Here is a 19,261-nt window from a genome sequence, read left to right on the forward strand (position 1 = left end):
CTAACATAAAATGAAACGAATGCAACTACAGTTTCTACACTAATCTACACACTAGATTTCTACGACTCAGTACTGGACTGTGTGTTTTTCACTGCTAGAAATCTCATTCAGCAGCGCATTTAGATCTATTTCTAGACTAGATCTAGATATATTAAAATATTTTAGATCTAGAAATCTAGTCTTTTGTTACTTGAACCTTCTAAAACTACTAAAACTAAAACTATACTAAAATATTATAAATAATTTACTAACTTAACTCACACAGTGTCTTGTCTTACTCGACCGACTTACTCAGTTACTGTGAAGTCAAGTGAAGTGTAAAAGTAAAAAAAGTTGGCTAAGAAGTTTAGAAGAGACTTGAAGAGTTAAGAGAAGAGTCTAACTCTAAAAAATTATAGTAAATAGTGTAAAATCTAAAAGGAAAAGTAAGCCTATTAATTAAAAGTAAAAGTATTAATATTATTACATTAATGATTAGACATTAGAATAGAATTCTAGTAAGTAGTAGTTAGTAGTAGCCTATTAATTTAAAGTCTGCCACACCATTCCAGAATACTGTAATTGTAATCATGTAATGTAAACCATGGGTACTTCGACAATCTTTCTTTATTAAATGCAAAACACAAGTGGCCAGGTGGTAAAATGCTCGACATTCCTGTAAAATTGCAGGGATATTTTTTTGGTAATCTTTCATTTTAAGTACGTAAAATCGGCGGAGACTAGTAATGTGAATAAAAAAGGTGACTCATTAAATTTTAGTAGGCCTATTTATTTATTTCACATTTTTAGGAGGATTTTATCTTTTGAAAGTTACAAAAATGTTTCAAAGTTTCATTCGTGTACCTGTTTTTAAACAATTGTATTAAAACTTTTCAGTAATAAATGAAGACTTCTGACGTTTTCATCAGATGAGATGAAACAAGCTCATTTACTTTAGCAGCAATCTTAAGTTATTTTGGTGAAATTATAAAGATCAGGGGAAACCACTCTAATTTATAGATGGCAGCTGTTTTTATAGCAAAGCTTGCTCACAATCACTGCTGTTTAAAGTTAATTTCTGGCCTATATTGTTATATTTAGTCATTGATTTGGTTTTATAATTCAGTTATCTATAACATTTGATACAAATATACCACAATATACTTCTATTAAAGCCTAACAATGAGCCAACTTTTTCTCACATTACTAGCCTCAGCTGATTCTACGAACTTAAAACGATTATTATTATTACCATTTTTTATGCAATCGGTTGTTGTTTTTTCTTCTCTGACAGGCAGTTTTTGCACCCTTCTTGCATTGAGTCTCGTATTTTACCAATACTATAAACTCAAACATATTTTATCTGGCATGATTGCTTTTTTAATAATAATACAGAGCAATTACAAATTTGGTTAAATTGACTTTTATTTCATGTTATATACTGTTTTGCTAATGGTTTCGGGTGGGTATGCTTATAAATTTTTGCTATTCATTGTTCTAGCCTTGTTTACTAACTTGGTAATCATTTTTACTAGATCTAGAAATTTGTCACAAATTTTTGCAAGATTTTAATTTTTGTGCTTCTTTAAAAAACATTAATTGCTTCATTTGACTTAATTATTTATTTTATAATTAGATCTACTTATTCTTGCTAATTTTCTTAATGTTGATTTTATTTCTGTTTCCTTATGTCAATTAAACTTAAAATATTAAATAGTACACTCGTCTTTATTTATATTTCTACGGTTGAATAAACTAATTTTTACAAAAAGCAACAAAGATTACTGGATAATTTCTGACATTATATTGTGCGATTAGTCCTATATGGTTTTAGTGTTTTATACTTTATAGTTTTAAAAGTATTTTGTTTCGAGGCTAGATTCTTTTTTGAAGTAGACCTTAATTATAATAAGATATCTAATACACTTTTCTATTGAAATATTTTACAGAAAATTGTAGCTGCTACTGTAAAGGTTAAATTATTATTCAGCAATTTTTATTTGTACAGTATCAGAGAGCAATGGGGAAAAACAAAAAGAAAGGTAAAAAAAAGTTCTTGTGTGCTAATTTTCATGAACTAATAAATGAATTATTTGTGTTTTACATAAATATTTTTACTTTCCAAATTCTCAGCATGAAATGATAAATGTTTTTCTTATTACTATTTACATACTTTGTATGGATTCTTGTAGATCTTTATATTGTTAAATATTAATGAAGCTTTTTTTTGTGTGAAACAGAAATACTTGGCCTCTCTAAAGAAGAGTTGATGATCAAGACTGTAACAGAAATTGTCAATGAGCTGATCATAGCAGACAGGGAAAAGAGGGATGTTGATCTTAACAAGTATGTTTTTACTTATATACATACAAAGTGGAACATAGAGAAGAGAGTTGGAGAGTCATTTAAATATAACACTAGTCTGTTTCATGTTATGGGGAAAGCATGGCTGGAGGTGCCATGCCCAAGTGCTTAATATAGTCTCTATCCCAGGCTCTAATCAGTAGGAAATCTCTGAGTTCACTCAGCTGTGCATAGAACTGACAGCACAACCACTTCATATGTGTAGGCCACAGAAACTCTACCTTACCTGACCTATTAAGGTTGAAATTGTATCTTTACCTACTATTTAATAGTCTTATTAAAAAAAAATGTAATGGAACAAAAATACTCTCTGTCTTGCATTTTTAAACAGCTCTTGCATTTTTTAAAAATGTATGATGTATTATATTTTAGGCTAAAGACCAAAATAGCAAGTAAATATAACATGTCCAGCCAGCCTCGTCTGGTGGACATCATAGCAGCAGTACCACAAGAATACAAGAAGGTTTATACTTTGTTTCTATTACTTCTGTTCTAAAACTTATTCTTCTAATCGAATCATCTCTTAATGAACAGATATTATTTAGTTTCTAATAGGTCAAAACATTCATTTTTTTCTTTAGATTCTTCTTCCCAAATTGAAAGCAAAGCCTGTGCGAACTGCTAGTGGAGTATGTTTTTGTTTTAAAATTTCTTTTTTTTTAATCAAGCTTTAATTAGTGATGTTTATGAAACCTAACATATTTAATTCTCCATCTATTGACCTGTCTTTAAGCTAATACATTCAATTCTCTATCTACTGACCTTTCTTTAAGCTAATACATTCAATTCTCTACTGACCTGTCTTTAAGCTAATACATTCAATTCTCTATCTACTGACCTGTCTTTAAGCTAATACATTCAATTCTCTATCTACTGACCTGTCTTTAACTTAATACATTCAATTCTCTATCTAGATTGCTGTTGTTGCAGTCATGTGTAAGCCACACAGGTGTCCACACATTGCTATGACAGGGAACATTTGTGTGTAAGTTTTCAGACATCTCATTGGACGCACAATGTTGAAAGTTGTTTCTTTTTTTTTTTGTATCACCACTTATTAGGTTTTTGTAAGTAAGCTTTTTTTATTTTTTTGAAAAGTGTACTATTTATTTATATCCATCAAAATTAAAAGTTTTTCTTCTATTAAAAAATTTCCAGTTATTGTCCTGGTGGTCCCGATTCTGATTTTGAATACTCAACACAGTCATACACTGGCTATGAGGTAAGTTAATATGATAAAAGCTGCTAACAGTTTATTTTGAATGGAAGTAAATAGTAATTCCTCTCATCCAAATTTGTATTACATTTTCAGTGTTTAAACAGTGTTCTATTTTCTTTTTCAGCCCACATCTATGAGAGCAATTAGAGCCAGATACAACCCTTATTTACAAACAAGACACAGAGTGGAACAGGTGTGCTTTATTTTCTGAGTACCTCATATAGTATGGGATAATCCCTTGTGTCCTGATTGTGTACTCTGGCTCTGGTCTTTAGTACATCTTTTTATACATCCACTTTTAACTATAAACTTAAATACTTCAAACATTGGGAGGTAACCACTCTTGCACCAACCCCTCTTGATAGGTACTTTTAGTTCTCTGTGCTGACATTTTCTCATCAATATTCAGTGAAGTTTTGTAATCACATCACAAAAAGTCACCAACATAACACTTCAAACCTACATAATCACCAAGATAACCCTTCAAACACACATAATCACCAATAGAACACTTCAATCACACTTAATCACTAAATATACATTTGATTCAGCTTCAACAACTTGGACACAGTGTGGACAAAGTAGAGTTTATTGTGATGGGTGGGACATTCATGAGCTTACCTGATGACTACAGGGACTACTTCATCAGGTAAATCTGCTTCATTTTTAGATATAGATATACATAGTAATAGAAAAGAACTCCACTGTACACCTCTGTAGTTTTGTATATTGATAATGAAATGAGTAAAATGAATTCAAGTTTTTAAAACAATTTGTTCCAGAAATCTGCATGATGCACTGAGTGGACATACAAGCTCCAGTGTTCAAGAAGCTGTCAAGTAGGTTTTTGTGTTGAGGCTGACAGTTTCAACAAGATTTACTTGATTTGAGCCTATAAATATCTGTTTATGAAAGGGAATAATTTTAAAATAAAAACGTGCAGAAAAATCCGAAGAATATCATCTGAAATTTGTATGTGTTTGTCTGCATAGATACTCAGAGAAGAGTACAACAAAATGCATTGGAATAACTATAGAAACAAGACCAGATTACTGCCTGAAAAAACATTTAAGGTATGATATAAAAAGTATGTTAGCTAAGAGCTATAAGAGCAAATATATATCAGTTTAATAATAAAGTTATATAAAGTCCCTTCACTACACTTTTTTTTAAAATGCTAAAATAAACTTATGTTTTCAAGTTTATTTAATTAAAGATTCACATAGCAATTATGCATGTTACATTTGTATATTAAAATTTGATTTTACAATACACCATACTTGGAATGTTTTCACTATTTATATTACATATTTAAATCTGACAAAAAGCAACTTTCAACATAAGTAGTTGGATTAGAAATAAGCCACTCAAAATAATGCCATTTTTTGTTCTTCTGTTGTCAGTGACATGTTGAGATATGGCTGTACAAGGCTGGAGATAGGTGTCCAGAGTGTTTACGAAGATGTAGCCAGAGACACTAACAGGTCAGATACAATTCTCTATTCTACAAGCTAATTTTATAAACTTTGATAAAAGAGGAAACGGAACGTACAACTAATCTCTTGCTCGCTGTATTACTGTTAATTAATCACCTCCTTCACTTCAAAAGTCACTTTTTTTGTTTATGTATCAACTACCCCAGGGAATTAGTATTTATAGCGCAAATAGGCCTACTTCTAAGAGTGACTGTAAACTTTTTGTCAAAGGTATTTTACTCTTTTAATATCTCAGTAATTTTTATTGTTAATTGGTTTATAAATAAAGTTCAGAAATACTTTACTTTCAGGGGACACACAGTGAAAGCAGTGTGTGAGTCATTTCAAATGTCCAAAGATGCTGGGTTTAAAGTTGTTTCTCATATGATGCCAGATCTTCCTAATGTGGGCTGGGAGAGAGATATTGAACAATTTATTGCAAGTTTTTTTTTTAGTTTTAAAAAGACTATTGCGCCTTCCCACTTTAATTTTTTTTTTTAAATGTATTTGCATCTTTCCTTGGCAAATTACTTTCATAACATGACTTGCTTCTTTTTAATTGCGGTTTTATAAGATATTTCTTCCTAACAAAATTATTATGTGTCAACATGTTATGCTTTGTATGGGCAGTTGACTCTAATGTCAGTCTGCTTTTCTTTCTTGGTTTGCTACCATTGCCTTTGTCTATCCAATAGCAAACTACAAGGCAGAATTAATGTGATTTAGGAGTTTTCTCTCCTTGATGGGTTGCTGTCCCCAGCTGTTGAGTCTCATTTGACTCTTTTTGGTTTAGCAGCCATGAGCTTTACTAGCCCAACCAATGTGACCCTAGACATAAATTTGAATAAATTAAAATAAATCAAAATTTGACTTAAATTAATATCTAGATTTAGGGCACCAATTTTCTCCCTGCTGATAATTCATATTTTAATTTTTCACACTTGAAAATTTCCTGTCTCTTTCATTTTAGACTAGAAATTTGGATTTTCAGAAAAAAATAAAAGGGTTCTTTTTAAACCAATTTCAAATGTACCTTATCAATATACCATTTAGCTTCAGTTTTCATTTTAATATCGTATAAGATGTTGAATGGTTAAAGGTGGTATCTTTTACAGATGTCCTACACAAGAAGAACCAATATTATACATTAACAACTCCTATATTAACCATACTTAGTTCCAGAAACATGTTTTACAGATAAATGTAAATCTAATGAATATTTATGCTTGACTCAAGTTGCTGTAAATACTATTATAATTAAAAATAGCTTACAAGCTTAAATCTGTGTTATCATCATATAGGCCTAATAATAATATATTTTTTGTCATTAATTTCAATAATGCATTTTTTTCAAAAGTACATCTCTGTAATCTTTTTTTGCACCATTTTGCACCTTTTCTGTATGTTGCAGCCTCCCAGTTTGAAAAATGCAGCCATAAAATATTTAGCATGTAGATAAATGAGAATTTTAAAACTTTACTTCATAGGACCTCTTAAAGGTTTTATGTAAAGTGTCAATTTTGTAAGCTTAAATAATAAATGATTTTGCTTAGTTATAATTAATTGCTTTGTTTCAATTAAAAGTATTCTAATAATATGGTATAGCTAGAAGACATTTTATTTAGCTAATCTACATTTTTTCTGTTTTTTTTTTAAAAATAATCTGTTAAGCAGTTACTATGCTTTTGTTATTTTTGAATATGCAAAATAACATTACTTAATATATAAATTGATAATATTGTTTCCATAGGAATTTTTTGAAAATCCAGCATTCCGTGCAGATGGTCTGAAAATATATCCCACACTTGTTATCAGAGGCACAGGTCAGTTTATTTTATTAATTATTCGATTAATACACATAAAAAGCATCATTTTAATTGTGCTTGTGTGAAAAGATGTTGCTTTTGTGGGTTTTGTGTCAGAAAAACAAACTTGACGTAGTAATTTTGATTTCTTACAAAACTATTCAACTTTTAATGGTTTGATTTTATCCAGGTCTATATGAATTATGGAAAACTGGTCGTTATAGAAGTTACCCACCAAGCCAGCTTGTCGATCTGATTGCAAGAATACTAGCACTGGTTCCACCCTGGACTAGAGTTTACAGAGTTCAAAGGTTATTTACCTTTAAATAGTTTATTTGCCTATGATTAATCTATTGTCTTTTTTTTAATGTAACATTGTTTTTGTTAGACTCATTCTGGTACATTGATTTTGTTAGACTCATTCTGAATATGGAATTTTTTTTAGAAATGTAAAGATTATCAAAGCTAACACAGTTTTTACCATAATTTTCAGAGATATTCCAATGCCTTTAGTAACCAGTGGTGTGGAGCATGGTAATCTGCGTGAACTTGCTTTAGCCAGAATGAACGACTTGGGAACACAGTGTAGGGATATCAGAACAAGAGAGGTTGGCATTCAAGAAATTCACAACAAACTCAAGCCAGACCAGGTATATCTTTTTTTAAATGATTGGTGATAGTTAGCTTTACGACTGTTGTTATATTATAACAGTACAGAGGGTTTATAAAATGGCTACACAGTTACCCTACAGCTTTTTACCCTGGGCTAACAGCTCCTGCGTTACAGTGGCATTAAACATTAAACAATAAACAATGGCATTTAAACTTATTCTAAATAGCCAATCAAAAGTGTGTATCTCATAGGTGTTAAGACAAAAATTGGATGATCAAAAGTTTACAGAAATTTAGCATGAAAGTAAAAACTATTTTTCTGAACGTAAGCTTTAATATAAAACTTTTAACAAGACTACTCAGATGTCAAAAATGAAAAATATAATAATTGGGCTTCTCTCAGCTGATCTGGCAGACTTAGAGATAATAAAAAATGTCAACACCTCTAGATACTGCCTTCACTTTTAGACACTTGTGCATTAGAAGGCTAAAAACAACTACTCCGTAATTTTCTCTTTAACAAAATTTTTTTGACCAAACAGCAATCAAATTCTTTTAGTTAATGTATATCTAAAAAAAAAAAAATTTTAATTACAGGCAGAGTTGATAAGAAGAGATTATGTTGCGAATGGAGGCTGGGAAACTTTCCTCTCATATGAAGACCCTGAACAAGATATCCTCATTGGTCTTCTTAGATTGCGTAAATGCTCATCAGACACATTTAGGCCGGAGCTCAAGGGAGGCTGTTCAATTGTACGGGAACTTCATGTATACGGCAGTGTAGTGCCAGTTCATACAAGAGACCCACGCAAATTTCAACATCAGGTACTTGTTGGTGCAGACCAACACATATTAATGAAGCTATAACTATCAAATTACATAGATATAAGCTAAATCCTTGATTTACAATAAAAGTGGATTTTACTTATCTATTTCGCTTATGTTTTTGATAACAGGGATTTGGAATGCTTTTGATGGAGGAAGCCGAAAAAATAGCTTTAGAGGAACATGGCTCCAGAAAAATTGCAGTTATATCAGGTAGATATTTTTTTATTATGTTCAACATGTAACTTGATTTTTTTTTTAAAGCCGCAATATTAAAATGTATGTACTGTGTTAATGCATATTAGTAGAGGGTGCTAATTTTTAAAAATGATTTCTATTTTACCAGTTTTAATTCTTCTGCACTTTCAGGAGTTGGAACAAGAAATTACTATAGAAAAATTGGCTATGAACTTGAAGGACCTTACATGACAAAATTACTTAAATAATGTAAAATAATCCAACTTCAAATAAAATCTTGCTGCAAATAGTCATGATTCAAATCATTATTGTAAGGATTGTTGTATTTAAAATTTCTCTAAAGTTTATAAGTACAAATGTAAATGGTGCAACTAAAATGCTTGAAAATTCAATTGACAGCAACTGATGTCAAGGTTCTTTCTTAAAGTACTTTAAGGAGAGAATCATTTGTATGTGACTTTAAACAACTGATAGAATCACATTAATTCTACAAGTTTATTGGGATTTCAAAAGCATAAGTTACAAATAAACACATAGAAAAGCATTTATTTAATGTAGAGTGAATGGTGAGAGCAAAGGCAGTAAAATGTTGGTGATAAAAAACTGAATAAATTCTTAAAAAATAAAACAAAACAGTTAGTATTGTTAAATAACAAGCATTTTATTGAACCACTTTGTAATTTTTTCAAACCAAATTAAAACATGATGAATCCCAGAAGTTCATAGACTTGATATTTACTTACACAAATATAGCAATGATACACAATATTTTTCAAAATAACCTAAACTAAAATAAAATTAAGCTATAATAAGGTGAAAAAGTATATTTATATATAAATACAAAACTTAATAGATCAGATACGCATTATATACAAACAAAGGGGGAACAGGTTAAAAAAATTTAAGTCTTACAAATGTGTTAAACTGCCCACAGATAAAACAAAAAATACCATAATGAATGAGTTCCAGACTTAACATGGTAACAAACAGCAAAAGTCATAAACTCACATACTCCAACTTAAGGATTGGTGAAATTTTAGTGCTGTTGATATATACAAGTACCATACCATTCAAAATTACTTTGCAGTGCTACTTTGTACATACTTTGTTTAAACCAAATTAAGATTTTCCCATTTAACCTGGAAATACTTCTCTTATGGAGATATGTAAGTCATATTTTGTTCTGATAAATCAAGTAAACATCTGCAAATAATTCAGTGATTTAATCGTACTTAATTTTATGTATTTATAAATATATACATCTATGTATGGCAAATGTCAAGATGTAACTAGACAGACAAAATACACTTGAAACTAACCCCATGATTTAATTTCCAACAAGTTTATTGTTACAAAATGTGGAGTGTATGTAGACCCTCATACACTGAGATTTCTATTGAAATACTAAAGGCCACATTTCCTTAGCTTTATGATGCAGGAAGGAAAAACACTAACAATTTCAAACAGCTAGAACCAAAGTGTATGTACATGTAACATTTATAGAGCCTGGGGCTTCTGTACTTGGAATGTGATCCAAAGAAATCTATTTTAAAATATGTTTCAACTCAGTATTTTAAATATAGATGTCAGGTTTTCTAATGATAAGAACCTGAACATAAAAATCAAATGATTCTGTTAACTAACAGTACCTTTAGCAAAAAAGAAAAACATGCAATACAGAAGACATGATGAACATAATTGCATTCTTATCACAAGTTTGCTGTAACAATCCAGTCCAATCAGAATTCTGTCATACTTATTTTAACTAGGTACTATATACTTTAAAATGCTGTCACCAATACAATAGCCTCTATTTCTGACAAAAATAAGGTTTAATTGTACTGCAGAGTAATACTTCTTAGAAATACCAGTCAATGAAGTTTCTTAAAAATTTAAAATTTTACTTTTTGTAATTTATTTATCTTTAAACAAACCATTTTAGGTAACCAACCCATGGCAATACACAGAGAAAATTAATATACAAAATAATATAAATCAATTAATGTAAGGTATATATTGAACTGCCACATAGTTGTTTTATGAAAGCACTGCTTTTGTCATGTGATACAAGAATTTTATTGTTAAACAATCATCCATTGTTTTGGTCAATATCACATAGTTAAAACAGTTATGTGAACATGATAAATGTGTCAATCAAAAAGTTTTCTTTTGAGAGATGAGTTTAAACTTAATTGATTTTGAAATAAATAAAAATTAATGATACAATGATTGCATTAAAATAAAAGAGCATTAAATAATGGTACAAAAATTTGTATCCTAAAGGCAGTTTTAATTATATATTTAGCTAGCTGATTAAAACCTTTCTAAAAGAAATTCAACCCTCATTTGTGTACCATTTATTTTGAATACCTCTTTCATGAATACTTTAGTTAATTGTCAATATTTTTGTGACAAGTAATTGAATTCATTAAATATAAATCTTCATCTTACCTTCAACAAAAATACACTAACGGCACACAAAGCTGATGAAAATATAAAAACAAGGATGATGTTACGTCTGATACCATGTAAACAAAAAACAATCTGCTTGTCAATAAAAAAAAAATCTCGACAGCTCTTGAAATATTCACATAATCAGCACACAAGCATTCACTTATTTTACCTCAATTATTCCCACTTTTTAAAACTAAAACCCACGAAATAAGCACTAATCAATTTTGATAGCACCATAGATTCGTCTTATAAACCAGTAAGCAGCAAAGAATCCAATGGTGCCGGTAAACACCCAGAAGGTGAACACTATCAAAATAGTGTATCCAAAATACAGCAAGGTTGGGATGAACTCTGTGATTTCCAGCTACAAATATACAAGAAAATGTTTTTGAGGCAATTTAAAGTTAAAAGTATGCTAAATATCTGTATTTGCAACATTTAAATATCAAGTGTATAGCCTATAACTATAACATACCTTTGTAATAAAATAAAAGACTGAGTAGGCAAACACATAAACAGCCGAACCACCAGACACAACAAAGGTCCTCCACCACCAGTGGTAGTCCTAAAACATGAATTTAAAGATTAAATCAAAACTCTTCAAACTTTTTTATGTAAGTAAAAACATTTAGTACCCTTTCTCTAGTCACATGAGGAGGGAGGAAGGAGGTGGGGGTGGGATGACGTCAAAGAACGTTTTTCTATGACCGCATATGAAAGGATAGCGTGGTCAGTACTATGCCTTTAGATTTCACTCTCCATTTTCAGTTATTTATTCTCCTATTTCTTGAATTATGTCATTGCAAGTACTTTCAAAAAATGAACTTTTTTATGATGTAAGAAAGCACAGACTTTAATACCACTTGTATTACTATGTTTAAAAAACTTGTTACTTATATTAAGTACTTACTTCACCACACAACTGAAAGTACACCATGACCACGGCTATTTGTGAGACGGACACCACCAAAATGATGAAAACCAAGAACAGGAAACCAAACAAGTAATAGTACTGGTTCTCCCAAATGGCCTAGTAAAAAAAAATTATAATCATTACAACCAAGTAATCAACTTACTGCGTTCACTCATTTTTACCTAGGGTGAATGCATTTCTTGTATTGCCTATTCACCCAGAGTAGAGAAACACAAGTGAATTAAAGCAATTGATTTAAAAGACTTCCCATACTTACAGTGAATATGAAAAATAGTTCAATGAACATAGCACCAAAAGGTAAAATTCCAGCCATCAGTGTTCTAGAAGAATGAAGGTAAGAATACCTCATGGTTATGCATAGTGAGAAATAAAACTGAAATGTACATCCATCTCCAAACAGGAAGTAAAAAAAAATATTGATAGTTTTATTTACATAAATACTTCAGTGACTTACCCAAGGAAAGGATTCATGTACCAAGTTTGTTCTGGAACTTGTCTAGGGATCTGGTTGGTTCTTACGGGATGTTCATATGCCTTTAAGATAAATGACCAGAAGCATAAATTATCATAAACTTAAAAATTAATGACTACTTGTAAAAGTTGTTCATTATACAAAGCAACATATGCTGATCATATTTCAAAGAGCTGTTACCTGTTTTCTGAAGCCAAAGTAAAATCCCATAAAAACCAATGGCAGGGAGATACCAAACCACATGCACAACAAAGCCAGCATAGTTGTGAACGGTACCTGATAAATACAAATGGTATGACAGTTTATTTAGATATATACAAAGCTAAATGCATACAAGATTTTTGTTTCAAACTATCTGGTCTGTGGAAAGCTGGCTAATTTTTTAAATACTGTTTAACACTTACACTTATTTTCCAAACCATTATATTGCTTAATTTATTGCTAAACTTGTCAAAAGAAAAAAAAATATTGTAAATGCAGCTATTAAAAATAAGAACATGACTCTCCAAACTAAAATACTTTAAATTCGAAGCAATTAAGTTCAAACTTACAGCTCCAGAAGAATGTTTTCCCCAGATGAAAAAGTTCAGCAACAAGCCAATCCCAAACATAATAGCTGGGTATACTGTAGCTGTCTGAAATCATGAAAAAAAAAAAACATCTGACAACAATTACTTAATTAAATCCCATAATAAATAAGAAGAAGTATCACAGTAATTTTAATTCCAATGTTAAAAAATGTTTTAAGATAAAATTAATGGCATAGCACAACATGCAATAGAATTCATAGATCACAGTTGATCAGTATATATTCAAACATAAGTAAATGTTTACCAACCTGGAAAGCTGCTTTCTTCCACTGCAGTCCTTTCATTGTTTTGTAAAGACGGGCAGAGAAATAGCCAGCAAACAAACTGGGGAAAAATTTATCTATTCAAATCTATTTCTTATAAAAGCCATGCAAATTATTTATTAATATTTGTAAAGAGCAAAAAAAATTCCCATTAGCACATGAGTTAATTTCCAGTAAAAGGCAACTAAAAACTCACCCCATGAACATATACAAGAAAATTCCCACAGTCATGAGAGAGCCTCTGGCGGATGGTGATAACATTCCCAGCATAGCAAAGACTAAAATAAAAGTTATTTTAGAAATTAAAATAGAACTCACACTTGCCTTCTAAAACACACAGTTAAATTTGATGAAAATATTGTAAAAGTGACACAGTAAGTTAAATCTACTAAACAAATTTAACTTGGGAAGCAGTTTATACAAAAATTAAAAAAAAAGAACATACAAATTGTAATAAGTGCCATGAAAAAGATTTGGATGCCAGCTCCAATAAGGGATGTTAGGAGCTTAGAGAAGCGGGGTGGTCGGAACACATCTCCATGTACCAGCTTCCATCCTGTCTCTTCTACTGTTTCATCCTAAAAATTTGTCACAAAAACATGTGCTAAAAAGGTTAATGTAATGAAAATTTCTTTTTAAAAAATAAGGAATAAAATTGCCATTCTTATTATAAAAATAATGCACATTTTGCTTGTACTCACCAAATCATCATCTTTGTTGTACTGGGCAATGTCTCTGCGCAAAGTTCTGACCATTATCATTGTAAGAATACCTTCAAGATAAAATATAATTATTTAACTGAATAAAACACTGATAAGTTTTAAAATGCAGTTTCCTCTTCAATAAAATAATTAGCATTTACAGTTTAAAAAACTACATTTTAATTCAATTGAAAACTATATTTTAATTAAATTTTAAAAATGTATAAAACTTTATAAATACTAACTTATCTCATAATTAAAGAACAGTTACAAAAATTTCTTACCAGAGAGGAAGAAAACAACAACCACAGAATTGATAATTGAAAACCAATGAATCTGCACATCACTCATGGCCAGATAGATGTCCCATCTAGAGGCCCAACCAATATCACTTTCTTCCCACTCCACTGAATAGGTGAACAGAACTTCTGTTGTAGCTGGTAAAAAAAATGTATAGTTTTATTATGGTACACAGAGTGAATAAAAACCATACATCAATTAAAGAGTACTAAAAGTTAAGCTTATCGGTATGATGCAACACATACCATCATCATTAATCTTCATTGGGTTTTTTACTCCACTGATATCACAAGATCCAGTTTTTTCATCAATTTTAATTTCAGAAGCAGCAAAGCTAAAATAAATTATTCAAACATCAATAAATGCATAACATTTTTATTTTTAATACAGTAATGAAAATTCAACTGTAAAAATATTTACTTATCAATTGAACTAAATATTCATATCACTAAAACAAAACAATAACCCATAACACTAAGGGTTATACAACACCAATTCCTGCTTTACTAGGTATTGCTAATCAATAAGATTCAACACTGTTTATTTGAAATAATGAAATTATATAAAATTACCTTTGTGGTCTTACTTTAAAACCCACCACACGGAGTGCATTTCTGGGGGGAAAAAATAAGAAATATGCTTATAATATAACAAAATAATACGTTAGAATTCAGCATAATGATAAAATGAAATTCAGTGTGTACTAGTTTTTTCCAACTGAATAAATTATTACAATAGGGCAAAAGCTCAGTAATAAAAATAGGAAAAGTTTTTTTTCATTCTAAAATCTAAACTAAAGAGATGTAAATTTACTCACTCTTCTCGCTTGTGATAACTGAGGATCAAATTGAGGTGATTGTGAAGAAATGCCTAAAGGAAGAAAAAAATTGTTCTTTGAGAAATGAATGGTTTATTAAACATTACACACAAAAAAACATTTTCAAAACCTAGTACAAAAAGGTCATTTATTTTAAAGCCAACTTAATGCAATCACCCACGTTACAAAACTTATAATAGGATAGGTCCTAAAGAAAAATGTTATTATTATTAACTAGTCATATGATCAGTGGGTAAAATAAAGTGTCATAAAACTGAATAATTCTCCAAATAACAACATGAAAATGTATTTAATCAGTTAAATTAACATTTTATTAACTCGCATGCAAGTTTTTAAATCCACTACAAGAATTTTTAAGACATTGTTATCAATGTAATTATGAATACACAGAAAAGTAAGACAACAGTCAAGTCATTACCTCTTTCCCTGACACAACTCCCAACCTATAGCCATGTTCGTAAATAGTCGTTCCATCTGGCATAACCAATGGTGTTGCACATGGCAAGTTGTCAACAATTCTGTGCACATTATAAATTACAGATGTTTCCAAATACAATTTTATATTAAATCACCTTGTGTATTGTGTGAAATATTATTTTAATGACACTTTTCCTTCTTTAAACAATAATTTAAGATAATGGCAGATAAAAAACTAGTTTAGCTAAATTATTATTATTTAAGTAAATTATTGTCTTGATAAAAATTTAATTTAAGTTTAAGTAAGCATAAAGGCGGAAATAATGAACATATGTATTGTCCTTTAAAGAAAATACATTACTAAACTTTGATAAAGTACCTTTATGTTTTTAGAATAGTACAATGTCCTTAGCACATGGCACTTTCATAATTTGGTGTGTAAAATACTTTTAAAAAATGCTATTAAATAGTGAAATACTTACAAATGGACATAATAATCATGCATAATTTTGTCCGCCATATCCTTGCTCTGTTCTTTAGTGAGAGTGACTGGAACATATTTTAAGCCTTTATCTTGGCATAATACTTGGCATTTTACATTAGATGCCATTTTCACCTGGTAATTGAGAACAGTTTGATTGGACCATTCATTTTCAAATGTATTTAGTATGGCTGAATTAATATTAAATAAATATGAGCCTGTAGATAAGCTGAATACCTATTTTGATACATAAATAGACCTTACTTATTTTAAAGACTGATGTGATGGCATAATAATTTGTTTTTTAAATTAGAAAAAAAACTATACCAAATAGGGAGTGTTGACAATACGGTCTCCTCTCAAGACTTCACCTACAGGAAGAACCCAATTTGTGAATATATAATACAAGTCTTTTTCCCTTTCTTTTGCAAGACTTAATTTCCACTTTTTGCTCATTGATTCAAAATGATGTTGACACTACATGGGCTACAACTAAAATTATTTGCATTGAAACCCACCCAGTAGCATGTGATCTCTTAAAATTTAGTTCTCTGCCCTGAAATCAGTCAACAGTGAAATGAAAAAAGTTTACCCTCTACAGTCCAATGATAAGCAAACGCTAGTGGTTTTTTTTCAAATCATGTTATCTCCCCTTTGATTATTGAATATAGTAATTTTAAAATTAAACTTAATGACTAATTGTCTACCAAATAAGATTAAAAATTGATACTCTTGTCTTGTCATAAAGATCTACCAATGCCAAATTAAAATTCTAAGATTTGTGGAGCCTCACACACATACTTTGGGAGTCAAATATAAGCCTTTAATGGAAGTTTCATTAAAAATAAATGTGTATCTAATTTCAAAAGTCACATAAAAGTCCCATCTAAAACATACCTAAGTTTTCAGCTTTGTAGACAACACCTGACTGAGGCTGACAGAAAGGTAAGGCATAATATTCATAGGGCAGTTGTGTTTTAACACTTGTCAGTTTGACAGCCTGTAAATAAAGATTTGCAAAAATTTGAATTTAAAAAAAAAAGTTATGAGAGATTTAAATCAATGCAATATTATATTCACCATATTGTCATTTTCTGATTACAACATATTTATTAAATACATTACCTTAACTTCAACTTCAGCATCTCTAGGGAACTCAATGGGTGCAACACCAGGCAAGTAAAAGGCAAGCCCATTTGAAATTAGCAATGAGATTGAAACTATAAATAACTGGGGAGGAAGAAAAAATAGCAATTACTAACATAGCAAGTTATTTGGGATCAGTAATGCTTATAATGTTTACCTAACATCATCTTATTTTTCTTTCTCATATACGATGTATAGAGGAAGTATTGTAATCGTGCAAAAAAAAAAAAAAAAATCGAAATCAAGATTTTCACAAATCTTAACGTTTGACACCTCCCGGAGTCGGAAAAACTTAATTTTGCAATTTTGTCTGCGTGTGTGTCTGTGTGTGTGTGTATGTCTATGAACATGATAACTTGAGTACAGTTGTTAAAATTTCATACGTAAGCATTATATCAAATTTGTAGTTCTGTGTCAACTTTTCAGCGATTTCTGGTAACCGGATGTGGAACTTATTTGACTTTTACTTTTTCAAAAGCCTATAACTTGAGTACTGTTTCAGATAGATGAAATTTCAAATATAAGTAACAGATTTAATCCCCTGCCTTCTGTCAAATTTTGAGTAATTTCCGGTGACCAGAAGTAGAATTTTACGCTGTCTCCTATTTCTCAAAAAAAAAATAATATGAATTTATAAAGTACAAATATTATGCAGACATTGTTTGCTGTTCACTGAGTGTGCAATTCTTTTTTCTATGAGATTCACTTCTATTTTAAAAAGTAATTAAAATTTTATTAAAAATCATGTCTATTTTCCGAATTGCCATTATCCAGTAGTGTTGTATAATAAAGTGGATTCACTCCCACTTTATTTTTCTGTTTTATAGGAAAAGCCTATAATAGATCACAAAAAACATTTAATGCTATGTTGATTCACATCTAACAAGTTTAATATGCCCTCAGTTTTAGGCAAGTTCAATTTTGTGACTTTAATTTATTTATTTCGACCACCTGAGCAGCAAAATTCAAAGTTCAACTTGTGCACATTCCAAATTATGCTAATTGCCATTCTGATTTTTTTGATCTGCCTGTGCAATTCTGCACAACCAACTAGAATAACAATTTTTTATTATTACAAATTTTAGTTTTTGTTAAATATAAATCACCATGTCGTCTGTGTAGATGTCATTTGTTTGTGTAGTTGAATGAACAGAGTTGTCAAATGCTGAGAGCCCAATTTGACTCCATTTCTACTTTAGAGATTACTATTCTCAATAAGAAAAGGAGATATGACTAAAGTAGGGATATTCTTATGGAGAAACTAGATCTAGATAGAATCTAGATCTAGTACTTAGATTGTTATGGAGACTTTTCACTTCCAAAAATTTAACAAGTAGAATGTGGGTGCTACTAGATTCTAGATCTACTAGTAACTAGATCTAGTAGATCTAGATCTAGTAGTCGAATGTAGTAAGCAACAGATTCTATTCTTTTTTCTTGTCTGTAGAAGTAGAGAGTCACATTCACTGGTGTACTGAACAGTGAACCCTTCTGAAGTTTGTGGTCACCACAGTAAACAGTGATAGTCTAGAATCTATTTTAAAATATTTTTTTAAGGTTGAATTTTAGGGAGTCTAGATCTAGAGTTTTTGTTAAGTAAAAACTAATGCTGATGTTATAATGAACATAAACTGTACAACTCATATCATTTCAATCATTTAATCATTCCGTTCAACGATAAATATTATCTTTTAAACGCGTTAAAAGACAACGAATATAGCCGAATTTACCATAAACAAATAATATATTTTACTAACCATGGACGCCATCTTGTTTCAAACGTGGAATACGTGACGTCACTGTCGGTAACCACCGGCTATCTCCGCTGAACACAATAATGAACAATAGGTCTAACAGTAACAGTAACAGGTTTAATAAAAATATTGCCTACGAGTTGACCCACGACGTAGCATACGCCGCTATTTAGTTTAATTCCTAATTTTCAGTAATTCATTATTTGTGAATTTGACACTACCAATGCTGCGACTGAAAATATGTTGCTTTAAAACACTATCAGTATCAGTAGCTCGTTAAGGACGATTATACTCCCCCTACTCCCCCCCCCCTTCCACCGTCGCGAAAGCAGCCGTCCGTGACGACAGTTTACAGACGACAATGAAAAGATCAAGCATAACTTATAACTACCCCCCCCCCCCTTAGTTTCAAATTGTTTAAAAACTTATTTATC

General features: G+C 30.5%; 2 protein-coding genes across 6 annotated transcripts in view; one reads left to right on the forward strand and one right to left on the reverse strand.

Annotated features, from left to right (window-relative positions):
• Positions 1–5: 5 nt before the first annotated feature.
• On the forward strand, positions 6–8,766 carry LOC131946212 (elongator complex protein 3). 4 transcript variants are annotated; one of them, XM_059306883.1, is made up of 19 exons: positions 6–79; positions 1,929–2,021; positions 2,220–2,325; positions 2,716–2,806; positions 2,925–2,972; positions 3,258–3,328; positions 3,502–3,565; positions 3,687–3,755; positions 4,114–4,211; positions 4,345–4,401; positions 4,555–4,635; positions 4,966–5,046; positions 5,349–5,475; positions 6,788–6,860; positions 7,033–7,153; positions 7,336–7,492; positions 8,052–8,279; positions 8,411–8,492; positions 8,649–8,766. In XM_059306883.1, the coding sequence occupies exons 2-19, from the start codon at positions 2,000–2,002 to the stop codon at positions 8,723–8,725; spliced, it is 1,653 nt and encodes a 550-aa protein (XP_059162866.1). In that variant the 5' UTR covers positions 6–79; positions 1,929–1,999; the 3' UTR covers positions 8,726–8,766. The 4 variants fall into 4 exon arrangements, with proteins under 4 accessions (XP_059162866.1, XP_059162865.1, XP_059162867.1 ...); XM_059306882.1 differs by having other exon boundaries at positions 19–69; XM_059306884.1 differs by lacking the exon at positions 6–79 and adding an exon at positions 244–425.
• Positions 8,767–9,119: 353 nt separating this feature from the next.
• LOC131946211 (transmembrane 9 superfamily member 4) overlaps positions 9,120–19,261 on the reverse strand; it is a 50,696-nt gene continuing 40,554 nt past the window's right edge. Inside the window, exons 1-21 of one of the 2 annotated variants that reach the window (XM_059306881.1) lie at positions 18,831–18,916; positions 17,053–17,157; positions 16,825–16,927; positions 16,255–16,298; positions 15,929–16,062; positions 15,448–15,547; positions 15,009–15,061; positions 14,764–14,805; positions 14,437–14,525; positions 14,176–14,328; positions 13,892–13,962; positions 13,636–13,768; positions 13,387–13,468; positions 13,176–13,251; positions 12,889–12,972; positions 12,518–12,613; positions 12,320–12,399; positions 12,122–12,185; positions 11,842–11,961; positions 11,407–11,496; positions 9,120–11,295 (exon numbers count right to left, since the gene is read on the reverse strand). In XM_059306881.1, the coding sequence (XP_059162864.1) occupies positions 11,146–11,295; positions 11,407–11,496; positions 11,842–11,961; positions 12,122–12,185; positions 12,320–12,399; positions 12,518–12,613; positions 12,889–12,972; positions 13,176–13,251; positions 13,387–13,468; positions 13,636–13,768; positions 13,892–13,962; positions 14,176–14,328; positions 14,437–14,525; positions 14,764–14,805; positions 15,009–15,061; positions 15,448–15,547; positions 15,929–16,062; positions 16,255–16,298; positions 16,825–16,927; positions 17,053–17,157; positions 18,831–18,842 (1,881 nt within the window). In that variant the 5' untranslated portion in view covers positions 18,843–18,916 and the 3' untranslated portion in view covers positions 9,120–11,145. Of the gene's footprint in view, positions 11,296–11,406; positions 11,497–11,841; positions 11,962–12,121; positions 12,186–12,319; positions 12,400–12,517; positions 12,614–12,888; positions 12,973–13,175; positions 13,252–13,386; positions 13,469–13,635; positions 13,769–13,891; positions 13,963–14,175; positions 14,329–14,436; positions 14,526–14,763; positions 14,806–15,008; positions 15,062–15,447; positions 15,548–15,928; positions 16,063–16,254; positions 16,299–16,824; positions 16,928–17,052; positions 17,158–18,830; positions 18,917–19,261 lie in introns of those variants that run through there. The other variant, XM_059306880.1, reaches the window with a different exon arrangement.

The sequence above is a fragment of the Physella acuta genome, unplaced genomic scaffold (assembly GCF_028476545.2).
Source record: "Physella acuta isolate Inbredline_101_S28 unplaced genomic scaffold, ASM2847654v3 ptg000548l, whole genome shotgun sequence".
NCBI lineage: Eukaryota > Metazoa > Mollusca > Gastropoda > Physidae > Physella > Physella acuta.